The sequence below is a fragment of the Herpailurus yagouaroundi genome, unplaced genomic scaffold, assembly GCF_014898765.1.
Source record: "Herpailurus yagouaroundi ecotype Mexico unplaced genomic scaffold, PumYag 194, whole genome shotgun sequence".
Taxonomy (NCBI): Eukaryota; Metazoa; Chordata; class Mammalia; order Carnivora; family Felidae; genus Herpailurus; species Herpailurus yagouaroundi.
In genome coordinates, this window is record NW_024412425.1 from 8,532,379 (window position 1) to 8,558,538 (window position 26,160).

Below are 26,160 nucleotides of genomic sequence, written 5' to 3' on the forward strand. Positions count from 1 at the left end.
TCCCACCGGGACCGTGTCCCTGGCGTTCGGCACGGCAGCCTTTGTGCCTCGGCCCGCCCATCAGGTGGCCGGAGGGAGTGTTCAGACGCGCATTGTTCTGAGGCCCCGCAGCCTGTTTTGAAGATGTGGGTCAGGGAAAGGGTGGTGGCCAATCTCTGTGCTGAGCTTGGCCCTATTTGTCACAAGCCAAGCCTCCGAGTTCTCGGGCCGGTCTCCCCAGTACCGTATGGAAGGCAGCACGCTCCTTTCTCGCATGATGTTGACAAGCCCTGTTATTACAGGGCTGGATCAGTAACTAACCAGAACAGCCTTGGCTGCCTCCACACCTCGTACCCACGACATACCAGGACTTAGGTGAAACAGTAAGCAGAACACGATACAAAATAAATAAATGGAAACGCAACCCCAGGAAATCGAGTGCACTCCCGACAAAGAACAGTTAAACCAGACCTGGCTCGGACTTAGGTGGAGAGGCCCGGCAGAGCGAAGAGCCACGAGCCACGAGCCAGCCAAAGAGGGACCTATGTCAGCTACCTACGTACGTGGCTTCCAGAGGATCCCCGCCCCCCACGCCCTGTTCAGGTACCTCCAGGCTCAGGTTCTGCCTGAGGAAGAAAAAAAAAAAAAAAAAGCCCCAAAGCTCTGCCCAAGTCCTGCTCCCCCGAGCTCTTTTGGGAGGGTCCACGGCTTTCTGAGAAGGGCTTTCCAGATGGCGCCCGGAGGCAGCGTTGCCAAACTCCACAGCTTAAGTAAATGTTGCCGCAGTCCCGTCCTGCCAGGAAGAGGCAAGGGGGACCCGCGGCTCCTTTCAAGCTGCTGCGAGGCTCATTTCCTGGGGAGAACAGAGAGCCCCCAACCACCTGCCCCGCACCCTGCTGGTGAGCCCCCTTTCCTCTCTGCACCCCCTCCTCCTTCCTCAGTGGGTCAGCCCAGTGTGCACGAGTGGAGGGAGGAGCCTTCCAGATGCCGACAGAGGGAGGACAGGAGGGCAAAGGGAGGTGAGGCACGCAGAAAGGCAGCAAGCAGGCCCGAGGGGCACAGATGGCAAAGGTCCTAGCCCAGTCATCACGAATTTGGGCTATCTGCACAAATCCAATCTCCTGATCTCTGCAGGCGTTTCTCCACCCCTACCATCAATGCTCCCAAACAGCTCGGCAGTTAAAGGAGCTAACTGCTCCCTCCTCCTCTGACCTCACAGGCTCAGAATGCTGCAAAGGGCTCCCCATGCAGATCACTCCCCAGGATTCCCTCTGCTCTCCACCTTAAGAGCCCCCATCACCCTGGTGGGGGACTTCTTGAAGCTTGCCCTTGACTCCACCCTCCTGAGACACCAGGGCCACCTTCTGGAATCTTCTCTCCATGAAGGGCGGACCTGGGAAGCGGCCGAGGGGTAGGGCAAGGAGCCTTTCATGCCTTACCCTCTCAGGAGTGCGCTTCTTATAAGCGGGCTTCAGGCCACAGAAGGGAGTCAAAGCATGAGGGACCTACGGGGCAAGGGGTTTGGGTGAACAGGAGGTCCTCGAGCTGCCCCCAAACAGACATCACAGGCATACGTTCCCAGGTGCCTAAAGGCACAGCGAGAGAGTGGGGAAAGGTGGCTCCTAGAATCTCATGATACCTGACTGCCTTTGGCCACACGTGACCGTCTAAAGCAAACTGCTAGTTCAGCCCCAACACTCTCAAGGCGGTGGCCAGAACCCAAGCCCGGAACCTTCCATTCCAATTAATGGGGATCACGCAGCTAATGCTTCATGCTCTGTTTTGAACACTGCTTAATTCTTTGCCTCATTGTAACCTGTCCTTAGCTAATCTGTGTTTTTCTTATTACCATTAAATTTAGATTTACATACACGTGTCCCTTCCTCGAGTTAACACACACACAGAAGGGGCGCGCCGTGAGCATTTCAGCATCTCTGGACAGGAACACAGCACCCCTCCTAGAGCACTCGAGGGGACGCTGGCAGCATGGTGCCCGTCTTGAGGGTGGGCAAGGTGAGGCAGTGGGCCAAAGGGGGCAGGCCTTGAGTGACCCTGCGGCCAGCGATCGAATCCCTCCCCCACAAAATGGTGTCCGTCCTGAGAATCTACAGGAACGTCCAGGAGGCTTTGCTTCTGGGGTTTTATGTCACACATCTTTTATATCACACTCCCAACTGGAAGACTTTTAGAGCCAGTACAATTTCTCTCTTTCTGAAATGGTAAGTGACAGCGCCATCGGGCAGCCCCGTGGAAGTGGGATTTAGAGCTACACACAAGGGGGTGAGACAGACAGGAAAAGCCCCCAGAGTGGTACTGAGTGTTCCCAAATAATTGCTTCTGGACATAAGATAATCAAAGTGCACGCAGCGAATGGGAAGTTTATAAAAAGGAGCTGCTGGTAGGCGTCCGGCTCCTAGATCAGGAGGAAAATGATCTGATCGGCACCTGGGGTCTACTTTATCACCGCTCCAGCATGCGGTCCCCAGACCCAGCAGAAAGGTGACAGACCAGAGGGAGGCCACCCGGCCCTCCGACCTTCACCCCCACCGACACCTGACTCGTGAGTGAGCCCGTCTGGCCAGCGCGTTAGGCAGGGTGGGGGGGGGGGTATCACCCTGGCCGGGTAGGGCCCCTGGCGCCTGCCCGAGGACAGCTTCAGCACATGCAGCCGGGCCTCCGTAAATCTCCACAAACACGGTGGCCGCCTGTACATGCTTCCACGTCGGGGATGGAAGGACTGCATATGGCGCTCAGTTTTAACAGCTGAGCTTTAAAAAAGTGCAGCTTTTCATCTCACTGAACCAGCTCCCAAACTAGGGGGGGAGGGGGAGGGGGAGAAGGGGGCGGGGGGGGGGGGAAGGGAAGCCGCAAAGGGGCAGGGGGAGCCTTGCACACCAAAGTTGATTCTACAAGGAATTTCAGGCTATTATTTGCTCCAAAGGTCCCTCTGGAAAATGACAGAATGTTCCCTGTTTGTCATCTTCAAGTTTGCGAATTTCAACAAAGTAATTTCATCTTTTAAAAAGGACGTGCTTTTCTTTTTATTTTTTTTTCTTTTTCTGTTTTTAGTAATAACAATAATAATAATAAAACCGAGGGAGCCTATCTATGAGGAACCACTCACAGGCCTCGGATCGGGTTAACAATTTTTAAGTAAATTTGTAAATGGGATTATTGTTTTCCAAAGTTCGGCTCAGCACAGAGATTAGTTGCCACGATGCCCCACGGGGCGTCCCGGGTCCTTTGAATTCCCTGCCTGGAGGCTGAAGGTGTTGGGAGAGGAACTGGAGGAAGAAGGCTGATAGGGCAGTTTTCCTGGAACTGCCTGGAAACTTTTACTTTCTGTTTCCTCTGCTGATAATGAGTGTCTTCGGCTCTGCAGCCAGCTTCCCTCTTCCCCCTCCCAGCCCCCTGTTGCTGTACGCCATCCCCAAGCTCCAGTATAAAGTTTGGCTTTTGCAGCAGGAAGCAGCTGGGCCAAGCAACCAGCGAATGATAATGACCTCAGAAATCTGCTGTTCGCTCGGCAACAATAGGGTGCTCAGTCTACTGGAAAATTGTGTTCATCAGCTAACTCTGCTCAGTTACTAATTGACATTGCCAAATATTTTAAGAACAATTGGAATGCACAAGCAAAAAAAAAAAAAAAAATGAAGATCTTAATCCTCAGACTTAAATTTTTTTTTCTCTTTTTTTTTTTTATTCCCCTCCCCCCCCCCCCGCCTGCCCCTTCTTTGGGGTGCCTCGATTTGTTTGTGTGCGGCAGGCAGTGGTTATCACGGATGGGGGCAGGAAGGAGGGGCCACATCAGAAAAAGAGGAGGAAAAGAAAGAAAATCTATCATATCACTAAATGCAAGGGAGCCCCGGATAAAGGCCTTTGAGGCTGTGGTCAATGGGCCTACACAGGATGGAGACCCAGCATTTCAGGAATGCGGCTCAGGCAACAAAAGAGGACCCCACAAGGCTTCCAGCCCAGCTGATCAAATAATCCCTGACCATCTCAAAATATTATACCAGAAGTAGTAGGGGTTAACGATATTTTCATCCTTGAGTCTCTCCCTGGCTTTCCATTGATCACGTAAGTTAGCCGACTTTATTTAATGAACAGAGGGTCAACGCATTCAATTACCCCTTTCCCACCATCAACACTGCAATTAGCCCCTCTCCAAAATTACGGGGAATGCAGAAGGTAACTGCCCTGTTGGATATAATGAACAGTATCGTTTCTTAGTACATTAAGTTTTAATTATTCTGAGCGTGATTTCCAAGGCAAAATCCAAAGAAACAGAACTTTGGTCGTCTTCCGGCTCAGAGCAGAGCTCCAGTCTGAGCCCAGTCTTAGACGAGGTTTGGGGGAGAGATGCAGAGATTAATGCCATCGGAGGGTTGGCACGCGAGCCAAAAAAATGAGGGAGCGTCAAAACAGCCGCCCCGCTTTCTAAATGTCATAAAAGAGTAAAATTTATAAGCTGCTGCTTTCCAAATAGTTTCCTTTCGCGTGGTTCACGGAGGCAGAAGTGACATCTACGATGGTGTGAAATTATTGGTAAGTCAAATCAACAAGGACAACAACAACAAAAATAAAACAAAGGGGAAAGATGGGGAAGTGATCCATATGACGAGCTTTGTCCATTTTCTGTTAGAAAATATGACCTCTCAATTTGTCAAAGGTCCTAGTTTTCGCGGTTGATCCTCGGCTTGGTTCTCAGCAGTTTGGAGAGCCCAAGAACAAACACATTTTCTGGTTCACTGGGATCATTTTCACATGTTCACTGAATCAAACATTCTTTTGCTCACATAACAAACAGCTGCATCCCACATTAGCCTAGCCAGTGACAGTCGCCCATCTCGGCAATAACTGTTTGATTGCAAACTTGACCCCTTCTTCGTCTCGGTCTGGGCAAGACATTTTTAAACAGCCACTCCGTTCCCAATCCTCCTTTGCAAAGAATTACATCAGATAACAAAGGACGTCCCTGCCACTCATTGTAAGCCTTCTTCTGGAGATCTGTTCTAAGAGGCTCTCTGTAAAAAGGTTTTTTATGATGAATTCAGAACTACTATCATGTTAAGAGCAGCGATTTATAAAGAAGAATTCACTGGTTAAGATCTGAAAAAATAGTTTCTCAGGCCCTACTGACCCAGTTTTCAACAAAACAAGAATCAAGTGATGCAAATTGAGTTTTGCGACATTGTTATGCAGTCTGAGAAATTTGTAAAACCGTGTTTTGTGGTTATTGCTTAATAGAAGCCTTAATAAGTACTTCTTTCTTTACTTAAGAGCTTAAAGATTTTCTTTCCCCTTCACCTTGCAGGTTTCTCTCTAACAGGTAATAATAAAATGCCTGTTGTGTAAAGATTTTTATTTAAATGCTTATTTTAATCGCACTTTACACAAGTCCTACTTGTTAGAAATCAGAGGCAAGACTAACCAGATCGGGTTAAGGGTCCTAATCCCAGCAAAACCTGAATGCCCTAAGGCGTGCGGCTGATTTGGGCTGCGTGTTGGTATGCCATCAATTTTCCCACTTAGTCAGAAAATTATGAAAGGGTCTAATTTGAATATGAAGAAAACAAAGAAGTCAACCAGAAATGAAAGAATCGGTATTCACAATTGTAAAATACTTCAATGAAGGAAATAAAAGCTAGAAGATAACCACAACTCAAGAATAATTCTCCTTTGAGTCGTAAGCCCGGTTGGTTCTTTTAAGCAAAATGGGTTTTTTCAACAGAGTATTTGCAGATATGGAAACTACAGAGATAGAATAGCATGAGGCTATCACTTGGCCAGAAGGTGGGAAAAACATGGTAAACACGTCATTAATAAAGCCGAACATTTGGTGCCGGAATATTCTGCTGAGACCTCTTCATTTCAGCAGGTCTGGGAGAGGGATGGAAATCTGTCAATGTTAACTCCACGTCACTCCAAAAACTTAGGGGAGCCAGTCTGCCCTCTGCCTTCTGCCCCCTTCAAGGCCCCCGATCCAAAGACAGTGAGATGACACTCCCCAGAGCAGGGGACCTCTTCGCAGGAGGGCGGAAATCGTCCCTCCTGACACTGGGCCGCCTGGCACTTTGCTGCCTCTGCACGGGAGATCCGTTTTTATGGAGTCCCCGCTGTCAGGCAGCGAAACCTGAACACCCCTCCCTTGCATCTCGAACGTTCCTCGCAGCGGTCACTCCTTGCGGCGTGGCCTCACCCCTCCGTGGTGGCTCACGTTCCTGGTCGGACTCTTCCAGAGTGCCTCACCAGAAATAAATCGCAAACGAGTCCAGGACTCCAGGAGTAGACAGTGTGTTTCATGGGTATTTAAGCAACAGCATTAAGTGCTATCGGAATCTCTGGAATGTGCAGTTCAGATTTATGTGTGTTAACAATTCTTTACCGGTTTGTAATAAGCCAGCAGACTCGCACTTTATTTTAATACTAATTTTGTCCTCGAAGAAGGGTATACCAACGCATGACAGTAACAGACAAAAACTAAACCGGCATCTACTTAATAACTATAGCAGGGCACGGCTTCCGAAACGGAACTATTTACCAAAACCCAGAAGGGAAAAAAGCGAAAGGGAGGGGAAAAAAACTTTACCAAAATGACCCTCAACAGTGTGCCGCCACGCCTTGAACAGTGAGCAATGCAGTGCCTTGAGGTGCCTCAAACTGTCTTTCATTTTCTAGACTTAATGGCTGATTGCAGAAATCAATGTTGCCATTAGTAACAGGGTATTTGTTATGGCATGATTTCCTCTGTTGTTAGGCTGCAGAATGATTACAGTATTAGCGAGATGCTTTCTTTATAAAGGGCTAGAGATATAACTTTCAATTTACCATCCATTAGAAAGGGACTTTGGAAATACGGATGGAGGCAACAAGCTTACCTGCTGTTAGGTAGCGATTTTAATTTAGCTATCTTAGGCTAGTGCGGGTTTTTTTTTGTTGTTGTTGTTTTTGGTTGGTTTTTTTTTTCCCCCCCAACGCGGGCCAGGAAGCTTCAGCGTTTCACAGACATTTTGATGACAGATTTTCTGCTTTGCTATTTTAGACCCCAAAGCTGTATCGCCCGTGTAACAGTACAATTTAAGACACGCAGTCATGCATCTGTGTTTCAAACCTCTGTGCTTTTCTAAACCATCAGACGAGAGTGATGTGTTTCGTCAGGTTACAGGGGCCCGACAGGTGAGCCACGCTGTAATTTCGGAAGGGGACAGGAGGCAGGTTTGGCCTGGGCAGGGAGGGAGGGGTGCCCAAATGAGACAACTGTGGGAATATCCTCGGGGGGGGGGGGGGAAAGATGGTGAGCGTCTGAGCTCACACCTTCACACGCGTGGATGAAGCCAAAACGCCAGCTCCCGGGTTCCAGAGACGAGGTGATGGCGGATGGGGGCCGGGGCGTAAAACGGGGCCGGGCAGGGAACTGCCGGGGGAGGGGAGGACAGGCTATGCCTGTCGGCAAACATGCCAACTGACCATCTCTACCACCCAGTGGGATCAACTTTCTTTCCCGGCAGCCAGTGTTCAAGGGAAGGCCAAAGACTCGAAGAGCTAGCCTTCCCTGGAGGCGGGGCAGAAAGGCACGGTCCACCTAACGCCATCAGGTCAGAGTGATGAGCTCAGGACTGACCTGGAAGAGAAGCCAGGGCCCGTCCCCCAGAGGCAGGCGCGGAGCCAGGCCCCCTGGACGGGGAGGGCCCTCGTCCCAGCTGCTGGTCCCCCGTGTTCCCTGGCGGCCTACCTGAGGAGGACGGCGAGGAGGGGTGCGGGCTGTCCTCCTGGGCACTCCCGGTCTGGGAGAGCCCCCCGCCGGCCCCACTCTCCTCGGTGACGTTGGAGGAGCCCGGCGTGGTAGAGCGGCTCACCGACTGGGACTCCTGGTCACTGCCCGAGCCGCGCCGCTCGTCCAGGCCCACGTGCAGCCCGTCCTCGTCGCCCTTGCGGTCCCGCTTGTGGACGCGGGAGTGCACGACCACCTGGTGGTAGGTGCGGAACACCCGGCCGCAGTCGGGGCACTCGGTGGGCTTCTCCTTCATGCTCCCGGGACCCTGCAGGTTATAGTCGAGCGCCGGGTTCAGCCCGTGTGACAAAAAATCCCGACTGCCTTCTAAAGGGTCGAGCTTATTTGGCAGGTCCCTCTGATTGCCCACTTTAGTGCTGTGAACCAAATCAGCAGGCATTTTCTGCTTGGAGCCATCTGCTCCCACTAACACGTACTCCCGCTTCTCCTTATCAAACATAACTCCGGCGCTTGCCAAAGTGTCTTCGTGGTTGCGCTGTAGCTGATGCTCTTTAGACAAGAAGCCGTGTTCCATGGCCATGCCCCTGGCCATGAGCTGCCAAGCCTGGTAGCTGTTCACGGGGTCCATCTCGGCAGCCTTGGCAGCCGCCTGCAGCCGCTCAATGCAGCTGGATTTCAGCGGCGGCACGAGGTTGAGGCACCCCAGGAGGGAGTGCTTGTCGCCCTCGGGGACCCCGTGGGCCACGCTGGAGATGGGGGACAGCAGCTTCCCCAGGACCTCCCTCTCCTTCACGGGCAGCTCCCCTTTGCCGTAGAGCTGGCTGGGCTCGCTCAGGCTGGCTTTGTCCGGGGCCACGAAGCCCCCCTGCAGACAGGAGAGGTACCGGGAATACAGGTTGGCGTGGGCCTCCTGGGACATGCCGCCCATGGGCACGGGCACCTCGGGGTCACTGGGGGACTTGTTCTTCACCGACAGCTTGTTGAGGTGGACCTTCATGTGGTTCTTAAGGAACCAGGGCTCCTTGAAGCGCCGGCCGCAGATCTGGCAGCAGTGCTCGAAGGAGTCCTTGTGTTTCCGCATGTGGCCCTTCAGGAACCACGCCTGGCTGAACACCTGCCCGCACACCTCGCAGCGGAACTCGTTGGCCGACTGCTCGCCGCCGCCGTTGGGGCCCTGGCCCTGGGCCGACTCGGCGGTGATGTGGGCCTTCTCCACGTGGCTGATGAGCTCCTCCTCCTGCGAGGCCGCGAAGTCGCACAGCGTGCACTTGTAGGGCTTGTGCAGGATGCGGATGTGGCGGTCCAGCTCCTCGCGCTTCTTGAACTTGCCCTTGCAGAAGGTGCAGCGGAAGCCGGCGGCCGGGACCACCGCGTCCTCCTGCACGCTGGCGGGCTTGGGCGAGGGCACCGGGTGGGCCACGTCGGGCACGCTGTGGTTGGCGGGCAGGGCCAGGTTGCAGGGGGCCGGCGGGGCCTGCTGGGCGTGCGGCAGGGGCTTCAGGTCGGGCCGCGGCTGCAGCAGGCTGCTCTTCATCTGCTTGTCCCGCAGGATGGCCCTCTCCTCCAGCTCGTGCAGCAGGCGGTTCTCCTCGCGCACCCGCCCGCGCCCCTTACCCAGGTTGCCCAGCTTGTGGGTCCGCAGGTGAATCTTGAGGTTGCCCTTCTGCGCCGCCCGGTGGTCGCAGTAGGGGCACTTGAAGGGCTTCTCGCCGGTGTGAGTGCGCATGTGCAGGGAGAGGATGCTGTTGAAGCGGAAACGCTTGCCGCACAGGGGGCACGGGTACTTGCGGTTTTTGCGGGCGTCGTCCTCGATGTCGCTCATCTGGGACATGATGCCCAGGTTCTGCCCGTTGAGGAACTGCTGCAGGTCCACCCGCCCGTTGAGGCTGGTGTCGACGTCCCGGCCCAGCTGGCTGGCCAGGAGCGCCATCTGGCTGCCCATGGGCTGGCCGGTCATGGGCACGTGGGCCTTCTCGTCGAGGGGCGCGGGGGCCTTCTCCTCCGGGTTGGGCCGCGGATGCAGCTCGGGGAAGGCATGGCTGAGCTGGGAGGTGATCTGGTGCAACTTCTGACTCATGGCATACTGGCCGTTGAGGACAGGGCCGCTCAGGTGGGGCTCAGCTTCCGGTGCCGCCGAGGACACTCCAAGGCACAGACTGGCTTCTTCCATCCCTGAAAATAAAGAGAGAGTTGAGGTCTGTGCCAGGCACCGTGGCGCAGCGAATCAACAGCATCAGCTGGCGAGGAATTTGCAATTCATGCCTTACCTACACATAATAATGCTAAGGAATTAGAGTCAAAAACAATAATAAAAAGATGAATTATTAAATGCCAATTACGCAACATGGCATTGCTCCTCCAATTTGTTTTGGCGATAGATCGTCTTCCTTGTATTTTCTATTTACCGACCGCAATTATTCATTCGCATTTAAATTATTAATGTTTTACCACTTCCAACACCTAATAACAAATCACGGGTCTACGTGTTAAACTTTCCCTCCTGTGCCCCTTGTGGCACCTGCACCTGTTGGTTCTGTTCAAAGTTTGCCTTGGAGCAGGATGGCTTTCACCGCAAGACCACATAGACTCCCTTGGAACTTTTGTTTCCGGTTACTATATTCAATACATTCGCCAGTCTGTGATGAAAGAGATTATTTTATGATTTGCCACCCCCCCCCCCCAAAAAAAAAAAAAAAAAAAAAAAAAAAACCCAACAGAAAAACCCAATGGCATGATATTTACTGGTACATAATAAAACAAGATAATGTTTTGGGAAAAAATAAAGTAAAGGACAGGCTTTAGAACAATAAAAGGGATTTTGCTTTAGTCAACAAAAAGTGCAGTAATATCTCATTAAGCTGATTAGTATGCTGCTTAGAAACAGTACTAGGTGCTGTAACACATGATTATAATCATAAAAATCCTTCAGTGTTTGCAAGGAAGCATTAACGAGGTATATTAAATTTTAAGGAGACTGCGAGTAGCGGCTTTGCAAACCTCAGAGATTAAGATTTAACCCTTATGTTACGAAACACTGTTATTTTGTCATTTGGTAACTGTGCCCATCAGAAGAAGTATAAATTATCTGGTGACGGAATCGTAGTGGATCGTCCAGACTGTTCATTTTTGGATAGGGGTGAAGACGTACACCATTTACTGGGCTCTCTCTGTCCTTCCACTGGCATGATATCCCAGGCAGGGACTGTGATTGGGTTTAAAGAGATCCTTTATAGAACTAGATAAAAACCAATTAAAATCCAGGGATGATACCATAGGAAGTCTCAACCAAGTTTGAGTGTTTTTAATAACTTTCCCAGTATACAGTAATGAGTACAAATTGTACCTGCAGTATGTGTTCTGCAGAAAATTAGAACTCAAAGCTGTTTGTTAAACACTAACACTCAAAGCTGGTCTCCATAATTGCCTTTAAGGCTCCTCTCTGCCCCCTTCCCAGACTGTGCAGAACCGCTAAGGCCACTCTGCTTGGGGCTGGGGTAGAAGGAACGGCTGCCTCCACCTCACAGCAGGTGAGGAGCTCAGCTTTGAAAGGCAGTGAACCTACGCCTGGGTCCTTCTATTTCCAGATCTGCCTTCCACCTGAAGGAGTCCAAATTCGCTTCCTGCCATTGGAACAGTTTTTGCACATCTCTCCTCTTTGTATCCCAATGTTTACATGTGTTGGCCAGCCAGGTGGTCCAGGGGCAGCGCTTAACCCCAGCCAGGATGGATTCCTGGGCCAGGCAATTCCCTAGGGGGACTGGTGGGGACAGAGTTCAACTGTGGAGGAAGCGCATTCAGCCCTGGGGCGGGGAGGGGAGGGGTCTGCTGCCTCCTGGGCCTCCCGCCAGGCAGACTATGCGTGGCGTGGAGGGTCTCCAACGGGAGACCTGGCTTCCTTGGCAAGAGGACAGGGGCTGTGAGTCCATCTTGCAAGGGAAGGGAAGAAAAGACATGAATGTTTATTTGCAGGAGGGAGAAACACAGCAGCCATGGTACAGGGCTGACTGTGTCCATGACATGAACACCTGCACACATTTACACACACATACAGGAACCTGATCACTTGTAGGAAAAGAAGGCTACCAACTCGCCATCTTTCCTTTTTGCCTCTGGTGGGCTGTCTACACTCAAATTAAAAAACCAACCAACAAATAAAAAAGTCCATTTTGGAGATGGGTCAGAAAGGACTAATATCTCCTGGAGAGCTTTGCTTTCATTCACCAACCCTGCCGAGTTCCCACTGTACCCCAGTCCCTGTCCTTGGCACGTAAGACGCCCTAGTAGACAAGAATGGCCAACCCCAGTGCTCATGGCAACCACTGACCAGCGGGGAGGAGTAGGTCTAGTGTGCAGAAGTTGCTAGAGCAGGACTGGTGCCTGGAAGATCCCAGGCAGGGACTCTAACAGCCCCCAGGGCCCTGTTTGAAGCCCCTTCTCTACCTTCAAGCTCCATCCAGCTGTGCTGGCTCCTCTCCTAAGCAAACACAGATCATGACCCTGAGGCCACTTGGGAGTGCTCAGAATTCCACCCAACAGCTCTGGGGAAGTTTGGAAAGTCCAAAGGCAACATGGCTGGCCCACTTCCAAAGCTGCCCAGTTGGCCTTCTCAGAAGACATGAATCCAGAAAGACAGGCTATTTTCAGGTTGCTGCTGATGAGCTGACGCCAATTCAGCAGGAGGGAGGGCAGGCTGAATGTGCAATACAGCGAGACTGCAAATCAGGTGGGGTGAGGGGCAGCAGGTTGAAGACCATCCCCCACCCTCATTCACGCTGGGTAAGTAAGAGCTCAATTTGTCAAATAATGAATATAGGGAGTTTTCAACTTAGGTTTGGATATGGAATGCTTTAATTATGTTAAAGAAGTTTTTTTTTCAGTCAACAAATCTTTTTTAAGGAATTGGACTTCAGGTGCCTTTGCTGAAGCCTCAGCTGGTGGGGGGCCGGGGGGGGGGGGGGGAACAATGGTCTAGAATGTGCAAAGGTACAGTTGGCAGGTCTCAACTCACATAGCCCCTTCTCACAAAGACTCCCAGGCCCCTCTTGTCATAGGCGCTCATCTTCAGCCTCTCTCTACCCATCACCTTATTTCCTTCTTTACAGCACTTACCACTAGGGCGACATTTTGTTGTTGACCCTTTCATAAGTGTGCTTCTTTTCCATGAGGGCACGATCATGTCTGCCTTGCTCACATGAAGCCTCAAGGCCCAGGTCACAGCTAGCCCATTGTATGTTCAACATTTTCTGACTCAAATGGATGAATGAATGACGAGACCCTATGAACATAGCCCATAAAAGAAGGCTAGCCCTGTAGAACCACTCTCCTCCCAGCCTTGTGTGACCCCTACTCAGCTTACACAAGTCCACCAACATCTATCTACTATCAGACTTTGTCAGAATTGGAAGGGTCTCTGGCTAACCCAGAACCTGGGGGTCCAGAAGCCACCAAGGGAGAGCCACCCCCACCACTAGATCTTTCATTATATATGCCCATGGTGACGATCCCAGGCCTGGGCCACCACTGAGCGGCTAGCCCCCTTCAGAACTGGACTACCCATCATGGGACCCATGGGAGAACTCAGAATTTGAGGAGAGCTGGCCAGAACCCAAGGAGACACTCTGAGGTTTACAGCTCACGCACAAGCCCTCGAATGAGCCCAGGCAAAGCATGCGCAGAGCCCCACTGTGAGGAAGGACCTCGCCAGACAATTATCCCAGAATGTTCGGTGAGACCCAGCACCCCATGATTCTGTGAGCAGGTGTAGGCACTCGATGGGTCAGTCGTAAACCCATGCCAGCCGCCAGACTCAGAGCAAGAAAGGGGAGCGTGAGTTCTTGGAAAGAGCACGGGGTAATTGGTGTGCTGTCCCTGGGCCAAAGCAGCCGAGGCAGGATGAGCTGGCCTCAGGCCCGGCCTGGGACACACAAAACCTGGGTCGGCCCCAATTTCTCCAGCCTTGACACTTCACCCTTCCAGAATTCATTTGCCCCTTATGTCAGTCATTCAGTCAATACTTGCCAGGGGCCTTCTAGTACCTGCCCTCAAGGATCTCTGGGACCCAGGGGGTCAGCATCGGCAAGGTTACCAATTGATGGGAAGCAATGAAAATGCCCCAGAGAGACTGTACTGAAGGTTTAAGGAAAGGAGTAACCACTGCCGCTTTGGCATATAGGGGTGTGTGTGCGCGTGCATGCGTGGATACATGCGTGTGCACGAGTAAGTCTACGTTGGGGGAGAGGCAGGGATTCCCTAGTAGTATCACTCTGGAAACTTATACAGATGCATATCTTGGGAAACTCAGGGGTCATTTATCCTACTGTTAAGGGATTGGATCCTACTGCAGCCCTAAGAGCTCACAGGGCCCAGGGAGGGGAGGTTGCCTGCAGGGTCTCACCATTCAGGTGGAAGGAGGCAGTCATTACTCCTTTTCCCCAGCCCTCAGGGAGCAAGCATAGGCAGAGTGCCTTCCCTTTGGAACCGCACTGCTCCCTCACAGGCCCTGCAGTGAATGGCTGTCAGTGTCCCTGGCAGGGCCTCCGGCCACAGGATACTCCCTCTGTCCTGATAACTCGGGCACATGAACATCCACACGCAGCACTGCCCCTGCATGGTCACGAATTCCAGGGAGTGTTTTATCCCATGTGCCCAACCCATCCTTCTCACCCTGGCCCCAGCTCTGGACTCATTACCCCACAGTCCAGCAGCTGAGGAACCCACTGAAGAAGCCAGTAGCCAGTGCAGGGTTGGCCACGATCCTGGGCTTAAGGCAAGTGGGGAGCTGGGACCTTCTAAGGAACCTACACAGTAACTTGCCTGCCCCTCCCACCGAGGTGGGAAAACACTCAGCACAATTAAAAACAAGTAAACAAACTACTGAACACTGAGAATAGCTTGCCCCTGGCCTTCAGCTCAGGGCCCAGCCCAAGGCATATCAGGAAGAAGATCAATAAACCCTGGTTGACTGATGGAAGGAACCAATGCATACGTAATTTACCTAACTGTGGAAAGGCAGTCAAGGCTGGACAGTTAGAGGCCACTGTAAACTGCTGAATCTGGTACGCCACCCCCCCCCCCAACATGGAAACACTCCAACATTCCACTGAGTCCTGATCTTTCCCGATCCCCAGGGTCGTGGTGGGGCACCGCTGGTCCTCAAGACAACTGTCAATATTGACGAAGACGCAGGCATGCACGTGAGCCCCAGCCACCATGGCATTCCTCACCACAGCGTGGAAATGTCTGGGCCTCACATCTGAGCACAGGCAAGGCCCCAGTTGAAAGCTTCTGAAGGCTAGAGGTTTTCTTCTTGAGCTGTGCAATTTTATATTTCATACAAGGGTATTCGCAGCACAGGAAACCTGCCATTGGGTGCACAGATTATCAAAATAATTCTGTCTCATCATTCCCATCATTGCAGGTACAGTGAGCCATTCAGCTGCCTTTGATGGTGCTAATGGTTATTTTGATTTTGTATTTCTGCCTTCAAAACTATTTCCTGTGATATCAATGACAAAAGTTTTCACTTAACTCTTCCAATAGAGAACCTAATTGTATCTTTCACTCAAAATGAAATTTAAAACTATCAGGACACCAGAAATGCCAGCTGCTACGAGTCTAAATAAATTTTACACAAAAACACAGTTTCATTTTGCTAGCACAGAAAAAAGAAAGTAATCTTATGAATAGTCCAAAAAATATAGATCTTGCCAGTAAGTTGCATGAACGAGTTTTATCCTTATACCATGAAAAAGAATAGTTGGGAAATGAAATGACTTTCAAAATAACCATTTCAACTGGGTTTTTAAAAATCAAATATTGTTGTCTAGCCAAGCACAACTAAATATTCCCTTTTTTATCAATGTGGGTAAAAGTGCTGCCTCGGAAAACGTACAGGAGTCCTACCGCTCCCAACTGCTGGGCAGGGGAGGGATGTGGGTTCCCAGCAAGGGCCCCAAACACCACTGTGGGCCTCACAGCCTGCAGTTCTGGTATTAGGTGGACCCCCTTCCTGGGGGGGCTCAGATGACCTTCTGCCCCTTCCCCAACAACCCACCTTGCTTTCTTACACCTAGGGTAAGCAGTAATTAAGACGACTTCACCTAGAATGCAATGGCTTCTTATTAAATACTATTTTCCAATTGTTGTAGCTCAAACTGCTTAACCAAGGTTGTTATAAGCATAATACACTCCTGTTCTGAAAATACAGAACACCAGACTACTGAACCTTTTCAGGGTCATTAAACAGCTGTAAACATTATTACAAAAATAAACCAGAGATTTCATGCTTACATTTTGGCCTAGAGCTTGCTATGCTGAGCAAGTACATTTTTTCATCTCTTACAATCAACGCTGGTGACATTTGGGCATCCAAACAAATTACATCACAAACATTACTGAGGTGGGCAGGATACTGAGTGGTTTATTTGCCAGATGATTAATAGATAAACAGGAGGGCAGTTCGGGTGACCTGTTCCATTCTGACTGATGTGTAGACAATGCTATGAGACAGGGCCAGAAATAGTTAAATCCTTATTTAATTTATTAATGAAAATACGATATGCAAATAGAGCTGTGGAGTATGGCGACTGTGTGACCAGGAGAGTCAAGCTGGAGAGTATGGTTGAACGCCACAACCTCCCCTTGTGGATGGAACATTGGCCAAAGTCAGGGCCCTCATGGCACTGGATGGTGAGCAGGACCCCACTGGACCAGCTTTGCACACAGCCCCATGGAGCCCCAGCCAGTTTCGTACTGGGGGATGGCGGTTGGAGGACTTAGAAGAAGAAACTGGAAAAAAAAGTATCCTCTTTTTGAAGACTTTGGATGATTTCAAAATTCTCAAGGGCAAAATCATCTTGGCTTTTGGAGTCTGGGTTGAAACTGTAGCCCAGAATTGAAGACAGGTCATGAGCATGTCAGATGGGAAAGGAAAACACCCACAAAGCGTGCTCCTGGTCATCTTTTCAGGGTAGAGAAGACTTCTGGTCTGAGTTCCTGGCTCTCCATCTGCCCACGGCACATGAAGCCAGGCAAACAGATGCTGGGATGGAACTCCAACAACCTCATGTGTGGTGATTGTTAAGACCATGGATGCATCAGGCAGAACAAGCTCTCAAAAAATAACACAAAAAACAAATAACTGTTATCATATTACCATCATTACCTTCCTTTTCATCATCACCATTTTCATCATCACCACCACCGTCACCACTGTCATCATCACCATCACCTTCACTATTGTCACCATAGTCTTCATCTTCACCACTACCATCATCACAACTGTCATCATCACCATCATCATCACCTTTACCACCGACGACATCACCACTCTCATCATCACCACCACCATCCCCTTCATCGTTGTCAAAACTGTCTTCATCTTCACCATCACCGTCATCACCATTGTCATCATCGCCATCATCATCGTCACCACCGTCATGACCATCATCATCACCATTGTCACCACTGTTATCATCATCATCACCACCGTCATCATGACCATGATCATCACCATTGTCACCACTGTCATCATCACCATCATCACCATCACCACCACCAATGTCACCACTGTCATCATCACCATCATCATCTTCACCATCATCATCGTCACCACCATCATCATCACCATCATCATCACCATTGTCATCACTGTTATCATCATCACCATCACCGTCATCATCACCACCACCATTGTCACCATCGTCTACATCTTCACCGCCACCATCATCACTGTCACCAACAACATCACCACTGTCATCAGCAGCAGCAGCATCACCTCCACCATCACCATCATCACCACTGTCATCATTTGTCATCACCTTCATCAACGTCATCACCACTGTCATCATCCTCATTATAGCCATCACCATCATCACTTTCACTGTTGTCACCACTGTTACCGCTGTCATCAGCTTCATCATCACCATCGTCACCACTGTTATCTTCACCGTGGCCGTCACCATCATGTTCACCATTGTCACCAGAGTCATCACATCATCATCACCTTCACCACCACCGTCAACACTGTTTTCATCTTCACCATCACCATCATCACCACTGTTATCATCTCCTTCACCATCACCAACACCATCATCATTTTTATCATAGCCATCACTATCACTTCACCATCACGATCGTAGTCACCATTATCACCTTCACCATCACCACCACTGCCACCATCTTCATTGTAGCCATCACCACCATCATCATCTACATCAGCAACAGCATTCTTCTCACCCTCTTCCTTTTCATCATCATCATCCTCCTCCTCAACACAATACCACGTGCCAACACTTGCTAGGTACTTCACAATCATCCTCTCATTTAGCCTCATACAACCTTAGAATGGTAGGTAGTAAACTATTTCCACACTAAAAAGAAGAAACTGAAGCTCAGAAAACTTAAGTCCAAGAAGGTCACACAACTGGGGAGCCTGACTCTAGAGTTCAAGCAAGACATGCGGGTGGGAAGGCCGGCTTCTGATGTCCATACCATGTTAGTCTTGCTGGGCTGAATGCTGACAGATGCCAGCTCCTTCATTTTTAAAATGTGTAGAAACAAAGGAAACCACATTTCAGGGAAAGCTTAAAGGAGGCTAAGGAGCCAGAGTCCTCACAAACATGTGTGCCAGGAAATGGAAACATGCAGTACATTCCACAGAAAGCAACACAGGGGGCTAGTGGGGGTGGGGGTGGGGAGAAGGTGGGGAAAGGCCCTGTGGATACAGAAATGTGGCAAGTCTCTTACTCACCAGTGGGGGAGGGTGTCACACAAATATTTATTTATATTATCTTACTGTCTTCACATTCATAAGATGGATATATTATTCCACGTTCCCCTGCCCTGGGTCAGGTGGGTTATTCCCCCAACCTGACTGGAGCAGTGGAAAGAGAATGGTACCTGAAGTGCTATGAACATACATCCAAATGTAGCTCTTCCACAGTTGTTGGACCTTGGTTACCCGCCCGAGTCTCAGCTTCTTCGTCTCCAAAATGAGCTGATAAAGACCGACCTGCATACTTCGCAGGGTTTTGAGAAGGCAAATGGGATTGTGGGAGAGACAACACGGCACATAACTTGTAAGAGGCTGTACAGGAACCTTTCTCAGGTGCTAACCATGGCGTTAGCCCAGGCTTTCAGATCTAGAAAGATCTTTAATCTGGGAGTAGAACAAATACTGAGAGGCAAAGAACACAACCAAGGCACAACCAAGGCCTGTAAACACGGTTAATAAAACCCCATTCGTTGCCAACTTTACTGTGCATCGTCAAGTGGGACTCCTCATTCAGCAACATCTCTCAGTGCTTATGTGGGGCGAGAAGTGGGGCAGCTACAAGCAAGACCAGATCATTGCCTTTGAAAGTTGACTCAGGGAAGGGGAGAGAGACCCCCTGGACGGAAGTGCCGAAAGGGGGAAATCTCCAACATGCTGCAAGGCTGGGCGCAGGCAGGGATGGGCAGTGGGGACAAGGGAAGGGAAACCAGTGAGGATAACAACTGGGAAGAGGTCAGTCCTTGGCTGAGGCTGGAAGAGGTCGCTAGGCACAGAAAGGCGAAAGGGCATGTAGGACAGAGGGAACAGGATGTGCAAAATGGGGAGTGAGCATGGAATGTTCTTGGGGGACGATGGAGGATGGGATGCAAGGGGAGGGCCAGGCGCAGACCTGAATGCCAGTCTGTGGAGTGTGGAGCTTACATGTGGGGCAACACTGGGGAAGCTCCTGCCAGAGTCATAGTATAACACAGATGCCTCAACTACCACTGCACCACAGTAGTAGTTTTCTAGCACTTTGGGTCAGAGGAGATGGGGGAAAAGAGAGGGTGAAAATAAACTCCTGAACCACAAACCAAACATCTGAGGGCTAAAGTCCTCATCGTGGTCAGGGAGGGCTCCCCGTGCCTGAGAGAAAAGGCTGCTCAGAGTTTGGAGAAGACATCAATTTCCCCTCTTCTTTGTAACAGCAAAAGAGTGAAAGAAAGAAGGGCCACCCTGCAAATCTCCTGGCAGTCCACCCCCACCTCTCCAAATGCAGCAGCCCAAATTCACTCTTCATGCTCCGTCTAGGCATTGCCTATTCCAGGAAGCCTTCCCGGATCTGCCCCAGGCTAGAGATGATGTGCAGTCCCCAGGGTTCCCGTGCAATTTCTCTGGAACAGTTAGGACATGTTCATAATGCACCTCAATGCACGTAAATAAGGAAGTCACGTTTCTTCTTCTCCTCTGCGGAAGGGTCCAATGACCCTTGTCTGTAGCATCTGGAGGACCGAGTGCCACCAAAAACTGGTCCTTTAAGCTTCTGATGATCACAGTGCAGGCGAGGGAGGTAGCCCAGAGCGTCATAAGAATGCACAAACCAGGCCTCTCCCCCCAGAATGCAGGCCATCAAGTGGTGCTTCCCTTGTTCCCAGATGGGATGATTTGGGAAGGAAATGGCCCCCTAATTTGCTGTAATCGATTTATCTGAACTGTGTCCACCCTGTCAGGGGAAGCGACAAAAACTATATATATATATGGGCTTTTAATGAATGACCCACCTTTAAAATATCGCAAAACTGAAAAAGATACCAGCAGTTGTCATGAAGTGCATTGATTATTTCTCTCTCACTGGCTTTCTTTCTCTTTTTAAACAGACTTCGCCATGGCAGGAAGTTAGGTATTTAATCCCCTATTAACCCGCCTTGGCTCCCTGCTCAGGCTCAGCACGCAGCCGCTGCCCTAGAACAAAACGGGGGGACCCAGCACCCACAGGATTCCCGGCAGCCCCTCGCTCCCAGAGGGGCAGCAGCAAACGCAGGGCAGGCACCCAGCTACCCCTCGCCGCCCCTTCACCCCTGATGAAAGCCATTTTACCTCTGAGCACTTCTGAGCTAGGATATCGTGTCGAACACTTTATTTTCATTTCACAGAAGCCTCAGATTTGATTCGGTGCAAAACTAAATATAATGTAGAATGCACATACGCAAGAGTGATCAAAGAGGGCCTGATTGTGAAATATTCATAGAAGTCGGCCCACAGAGATTCGTTCACAGGGGCACCTGTCGAAGACATAAGCTCAGATACACATCATCTCCTAAGTACACACAATCATTACCGAGCAAAAAAAATCCAGGCACACCCGGGGAGTCGCTGTTGCCTGCAACTGCCAGGCACGGGCCAACGGACGGGGCCCGGCCAGGGCCGGGCTGGGGCTTCAGTCTCTTTTGGCTCTTGGGGTCCCTGGTTCCGCAGCTCCCGTTCCTGTGCGGGTCACCAGGCTGCCCTAGCCTGGCCCTCTGCTGGGCCAGACTCTCGGGAGGGGAGGGAAGACTAGGCCACCAGCTCCTGACCACGGCAGCCGTGGCGTCTGCCGTGGGGCCGGGCTGCAGGTCGGCCAAGCTCACAGACACGGGGCTGCGGGGAGCTGCTGTCCCAGCAGTGGGTGTTGCTACTTCACGCAGATGGACTCCAGGGACAGAGATGGAGTCTCCAAGCACGGTTAGGAAAGAAGGGCGAGCGAAGACAGACTTCCCAGCTCACACGTGCGTAAGGAGGGAGAACCCTGTGGCTCATCGTGTTTAAGCCTATTAGCGTTTGGAAAGAGGACCCTCTACTTTCAGGGAGCAGATGAGGGCGCTTGGTGCCCTCTGTGCATATCATTCCCTCTGTCTGGGACACTCTCCCTGCCATCCCCACTTACTCCCTATGCCTTGTCATCTGGTGAAGATTAAATGCCACCTCGTCCGGGAGGCCCTCCTTGATACCCAGGGCCAGGAACCCTCCTGTCTGTCCATCTTGCCCCCTCACGATGGCTTTTAATACTGGGGTTGGGTCTGTTCGTATACCTGCCCACAAGCTCCCTGTGCATGGAGGCCATGCCCATTGGCTTCAGTGGTGTGTCCCCAGCACTGGCACTGAGCTGGGCCCAGGGGATGTGTTCAATAAATATTTGCTGAATGAATGAAGAAAGGTGCAAGCAAATGGATAAATGGCTGAATGTGGAAATGAATGAATAAATGAACGAACAGACCAAGCAACAAAGCGTGCAGGCCCAATGCACAGCATCTATCCTTGGGGAGAGAGGGGACACTCGGGGTAGAAAGATTCAGACCACAGGTCACTCCTGAGGCACCAGGGCAGACCCTGCTCTCTGCCCTTCAAGGCACAAGCCAGGGGATAGGTTTCCCCCATAGAGCCTGATGTCAAATGTCACCCCATCCGTGCCGCTCCCAATCCCCCACACTTCGTAGTCGCCGTGAAGGGCTAATTCCACTCCATCTCATGATGGATGATCTGGGTCCCTGTCTCACCACCCTCCGCCGTGGTCTGGGACCTCCAGAGACCCATATCTAACCCCAACCCAATGTTTTGCACGTAACGCAAACCTACGAATTCTGGCTGAGTGAATCCTAAGCCCTTCTACCTGCCCTTTACACACCCCTCACTCCTTTGACTCCTTGCTTCCTTCAGGATCCTCACACTTGCCCAAGCAAACATCCGCTCATCCATCCATTCATTCAGCATTTCCTGACAATCCCCTGTGTGCCAGGCACCGTGCCGGGCTCTTTGGAGGAAACAATCAGAAACGTCCCACCCTGCCAGACCTCACCATTCAAAGGGCAGACGTGGCTGCACCATCAGCCCAGAGATCACGATAACACTTGAGCACCATTTACGCACAAAGGGTCAGGGGACCGGCAGCTTTGAGGGCAACCACCCCACCTTGTCCATCCGTCTCCGAGTGTCAGCACAGACGAGGCCTTTGGGGATGGGCCTGTTGCCAGGGTGACACTGCCATTCTCTTCCTTGGGCTTGCTCCTCTCTGAACCTCTGCTGATACCTCCCTCCCAACCCCGGATCCCATCGCTCCAAGATCCAGGTCCTTGCACCCGGGCAGGAACGGGGGACCAAGCGATGTAGCACAGAATGCCCTCTCTCTGTGACGGTGCCATGTTGCTGGTGCCTGGAACAGCAACCGGGCTGGGCATCCCAGAACACTGGCTGCCCCCCTACATCGACCCCAGGTGGGCCTGCATCCTCCCCCACGGGTTGCTCTACAGCCTGCCCTGGAACCAACCGGCACCCCAGACCAGACAGCTGTATGGCCTCGGATGCCCCAGCCCCTCTCTGAGTCATGGTTTCCGGTCTGTAAACCCAAGCAGGCTGGCCAGGCTGATCGCTACCCTCAGCTACTCGGTCTCTCCTCCTGCATCCTGATTTATGCTTCTGTGGCCCACCTGACAGGGAAGGGGTTTCCCGGCCAAGCCCTGCTCCTGAACCCTCACCAATCACAGAGAACGAACGGCTGGAGTTGAACTTCACCGGTGCTGGACACCGGGGGAAACATTAAAAATGAAGCAATTAATGTTTCTCTTCTTACAAGGGAGGACATGCCATTTGTGGGCTGGTCCGGGGCCATCAGCGTGTGGTCGGTCCACCCTGGCCCCAACAGGCTGTACTTTATCGTCATGAGCATGACAAGATGTCTTCCCCACCCTCGTCTCAAGAGGATACCTGGACAAGAGGTATTTCCTAAGGAGAGGCTTTCCAGAAGCCGTGGGGGTATGCTTCAACGTGAATGGTTTGGTGCAGAGGTCTGAGCTACGCAAGCTGCAAATGGCATCTAGAAGTGACAGTGGTCAACAGCAGGGCAGCCACTCTTTGGGGTCCCAGAGGAGCCTCTTTCCTGGGACTCTGTGTGACCAATGAAAAATGGCGGCCGCCGCCAGAGGCGGACTATGTCTTCTCCAGAAGAACTGATGGCCCAGAAGCTCCAAGGTGGCACCTCCTCAGTTATGCATCTGTGACAGGAGAGCAATAATGAGGTAATTTATGGAAGGTGTTTACTCTGGAAAGGTTTCTACACCTGGCACTTCTTCTACGACCACAGTGACCATCCGCCGGCCATCACTGCTGGGCTTTCAGCCTGCCCGCCCAGTCCTGGTCAGTCCCACTCGAAAGCCTCCTGGAAGTCAAACACTCCCAAGGCCTATGTGGCAGCCAAGGGGTTCATAACCTCACCATCTTTATTTTTAAAAGTGTTTGCAGTTAATGAGGAAGAGCTGAACACCCCCACATGAAACCTGGACACAAGGCACGTGAACAGACAATTCACAGAAAAAAATGGAACTGGCTAATGACCATAGAAATGTCACTCCCGACTAGACAGCAGAAAGACTCAAAACAATAGCGAGGTCCCATTTTAAAATAATTCCACGAAAGATTACACCCAGACCTTGTGAGAACCTCACATCCTCCACGGAAGCCTGGCACACCCAAAGTGGAACACGGGAGAGGTAACATGGCCTTGTTCCAACCACGGCTTCCCTTCCAAAGTCAGGTAGCCAGAGCTACCGTGCAGGGTTCCCGAACACCACTGACGGCCGCGTTGAGGAAGCCAGGCCAGGAAGGTGAACACTCTGGAAAGCTCTTTCCACATCTGTGCTAGAGACTAAAGGAACAGAGAGAACTCTGGTGTTCAAAGATGCGGTTCATGCTTTCTGCTTTCTCTTAGAAAGCTTCTGAAGTTCTACCAAGGAAGCTAATCTCTGGGGCAGAAGGTTGTGCACGATGGAACACAGCTAGACCCGGCCAACTAGCCTGGCTTACCAGGGGGGTGATGTCCCCGGGCCTAAGGCCAGCCTGTTTCTGCTTGCTCCTTCTGCACCCACAGGCTGTCTCCATGTAGGTACGAGAGGCAAAGAACAAATGTCATTGATTTCCCTGCGGTACTAACTAGAAGAGTTCATGCCAAAGACTTCCTCAAATGGCCACTCCCACCCCCCACCCAATCTCACTTCTCCCCACATTCCTCCACATTCTCAGCTGCTTGGGGAGAACTTCTCCATCCCATAAATGAGATCTGTGCACAACTTCTCTCTTTGCACAAGGATGCTACTTGAGGGAAGGAAGGCGCAGGTGACAGTGGTAGGGTGGCAAAGCTGGAGCACCCTCAGAGGTCCCCTAGCTCCTGGCTGCTTAGTCTGACGTGCCCATTTTATAGATAGGTATACTGAGGCCAGCAGATACATGATGACCCTTCTAAGGTTACATAGCTAATTAGTAGGTATGTGTCTGTGTTCCTTGGTTACCTCCTAAGCGCTCAAAAAATTTAGTAGGCACTGGGGTGCCTGGGTGGCTCAGTCAGTCAAGCTTCCAATTGCGGCTCAGGTCATGATCTCAACGGTTCGTGAGCTCGAGCCCCGTGTCGGGCTCTCTCAGAGCCCGGAGCCTGCTTCGGATTCTGTGTCTCCCTCTCTCTCTGCCTCTCCCTGGCTCATGTTCTGTCTCTTTCTCAAAAATAAATAAACATTAAAAAAGTTCTTTTAATTAAAAAAAAGTTTAGTAGGTGCTAAATAAATGCTCGCTGGCTGGTTGAGTGGATAAAAGAAGAAATAATGCACAAATACAAAGACAGATGGTCCAACCAACAAATTCTTGCCTCTACTCACTCAGTAGCCACACGGGGACCAGCCATTACAAAAAGGCTTCAATAATCTATCTTCCTCTGCTGGACCCCAAACTCACCAGTTTCTTTTGTTCCCCATAACTCTTTCTTCAATCAGACAACATAAAATTAGCGCTTTTTTTTTAAAATGTTTTATTTATTCTAGAGAGACAGAGAGACAGCAGGAGCAAGGGAGGGGCAGAGAGAGAGAGAGGGACACAGAATCCGACACAGACTCCAGGCTCTGAGCTGTCAACACAGAGCCGGACGTGGAGCTCGAACTCACGAGCCGTGAGATCAGGACCTGAGCCGAAATCAGACTCTCAACAGACTGAGCCACCCAGGCGCCCCTGGAGTCTTGATTGCATCATGTCCTGTGTGTGCTGACCAGCCTTGGGGTCCTCAAAATCAGGCAGCGCCTGTTAGCCGGGAACCTCCCCAGCCTCCTGTAGAACCCAGTGCGGGGGGTAAAGCCCGTGAACCAGCTGTTGAGGTCCGAGTCTCCACCACCCTCAGGGATGTGAAATCCTCCCAGGAATCACCGGCAGGGTAGTCAGAGGCTGCAGCCAGGGCATCAGGATGAAACAAATTCAAGATAAAGATCCTCCCAATTCTTTCCTAACAAAGCAACCAAGAAGAGGAAAGACGGGGTAGGGGCCGAAAAGGCCCCCCAATTAGAAGAAATCCACTTCAGGAGGAAGGAAAGAATGTTTCCATTCGCTCATTCATGTGTTTGATTTGCATCAAATTACATCAGGTTGATGTGATGTAACATGACATCCCCCCATGAAATGCATAAATCAAGGCACCCCATAAATTTAAAGGGATAGAGCTCTTTTCCAGAAGTGGCTAATTACTCATAAACAGCAGATATTTTATTGCCCTTGGTCAGTAGCAGGTTTTTAATAGCCGGAGCGTTTGTAACTCAAGCTTTTCATAACACAGGGCCGAGGAAGCCAAGCATTACCTGTTTGTAGCTCCCTGGAGTCTCACAAAGATCTTGTCAAGGAAGACCACCCCTGG

At 51.0% G+C, this 26,160-nt stretch overlaps 1 protein-coding gene across 11 annotated transcripts in view; it reads right to left on the bottom strand.

Moving 5' to 3' along the window:
• The window catches only part of ZNF536 (zinc finger protein 536), a 444,163-nt gene that overhangs the window by 229,309 nt on the left and 188,694 nt on the right, over positions 1–26,160 (bottom strand). For all 11 annotated transcript variants that reach the window (XM_040446277.1, XM_040446274.1, XM_040446273.1 and 8 more), the window contains one exon: positions 7,715–9,886. In XM_040446277.1, the coding sequence (XP_040302211.1) occupies positions 7,715–9,884 (2,170 nt within the window). In that variant the 5' untranslated portion in view covers positions 9,885–9,886. The remainder of the gene's footprint in view (positions 1–7,714; positions 9,887–26,160) is intronic.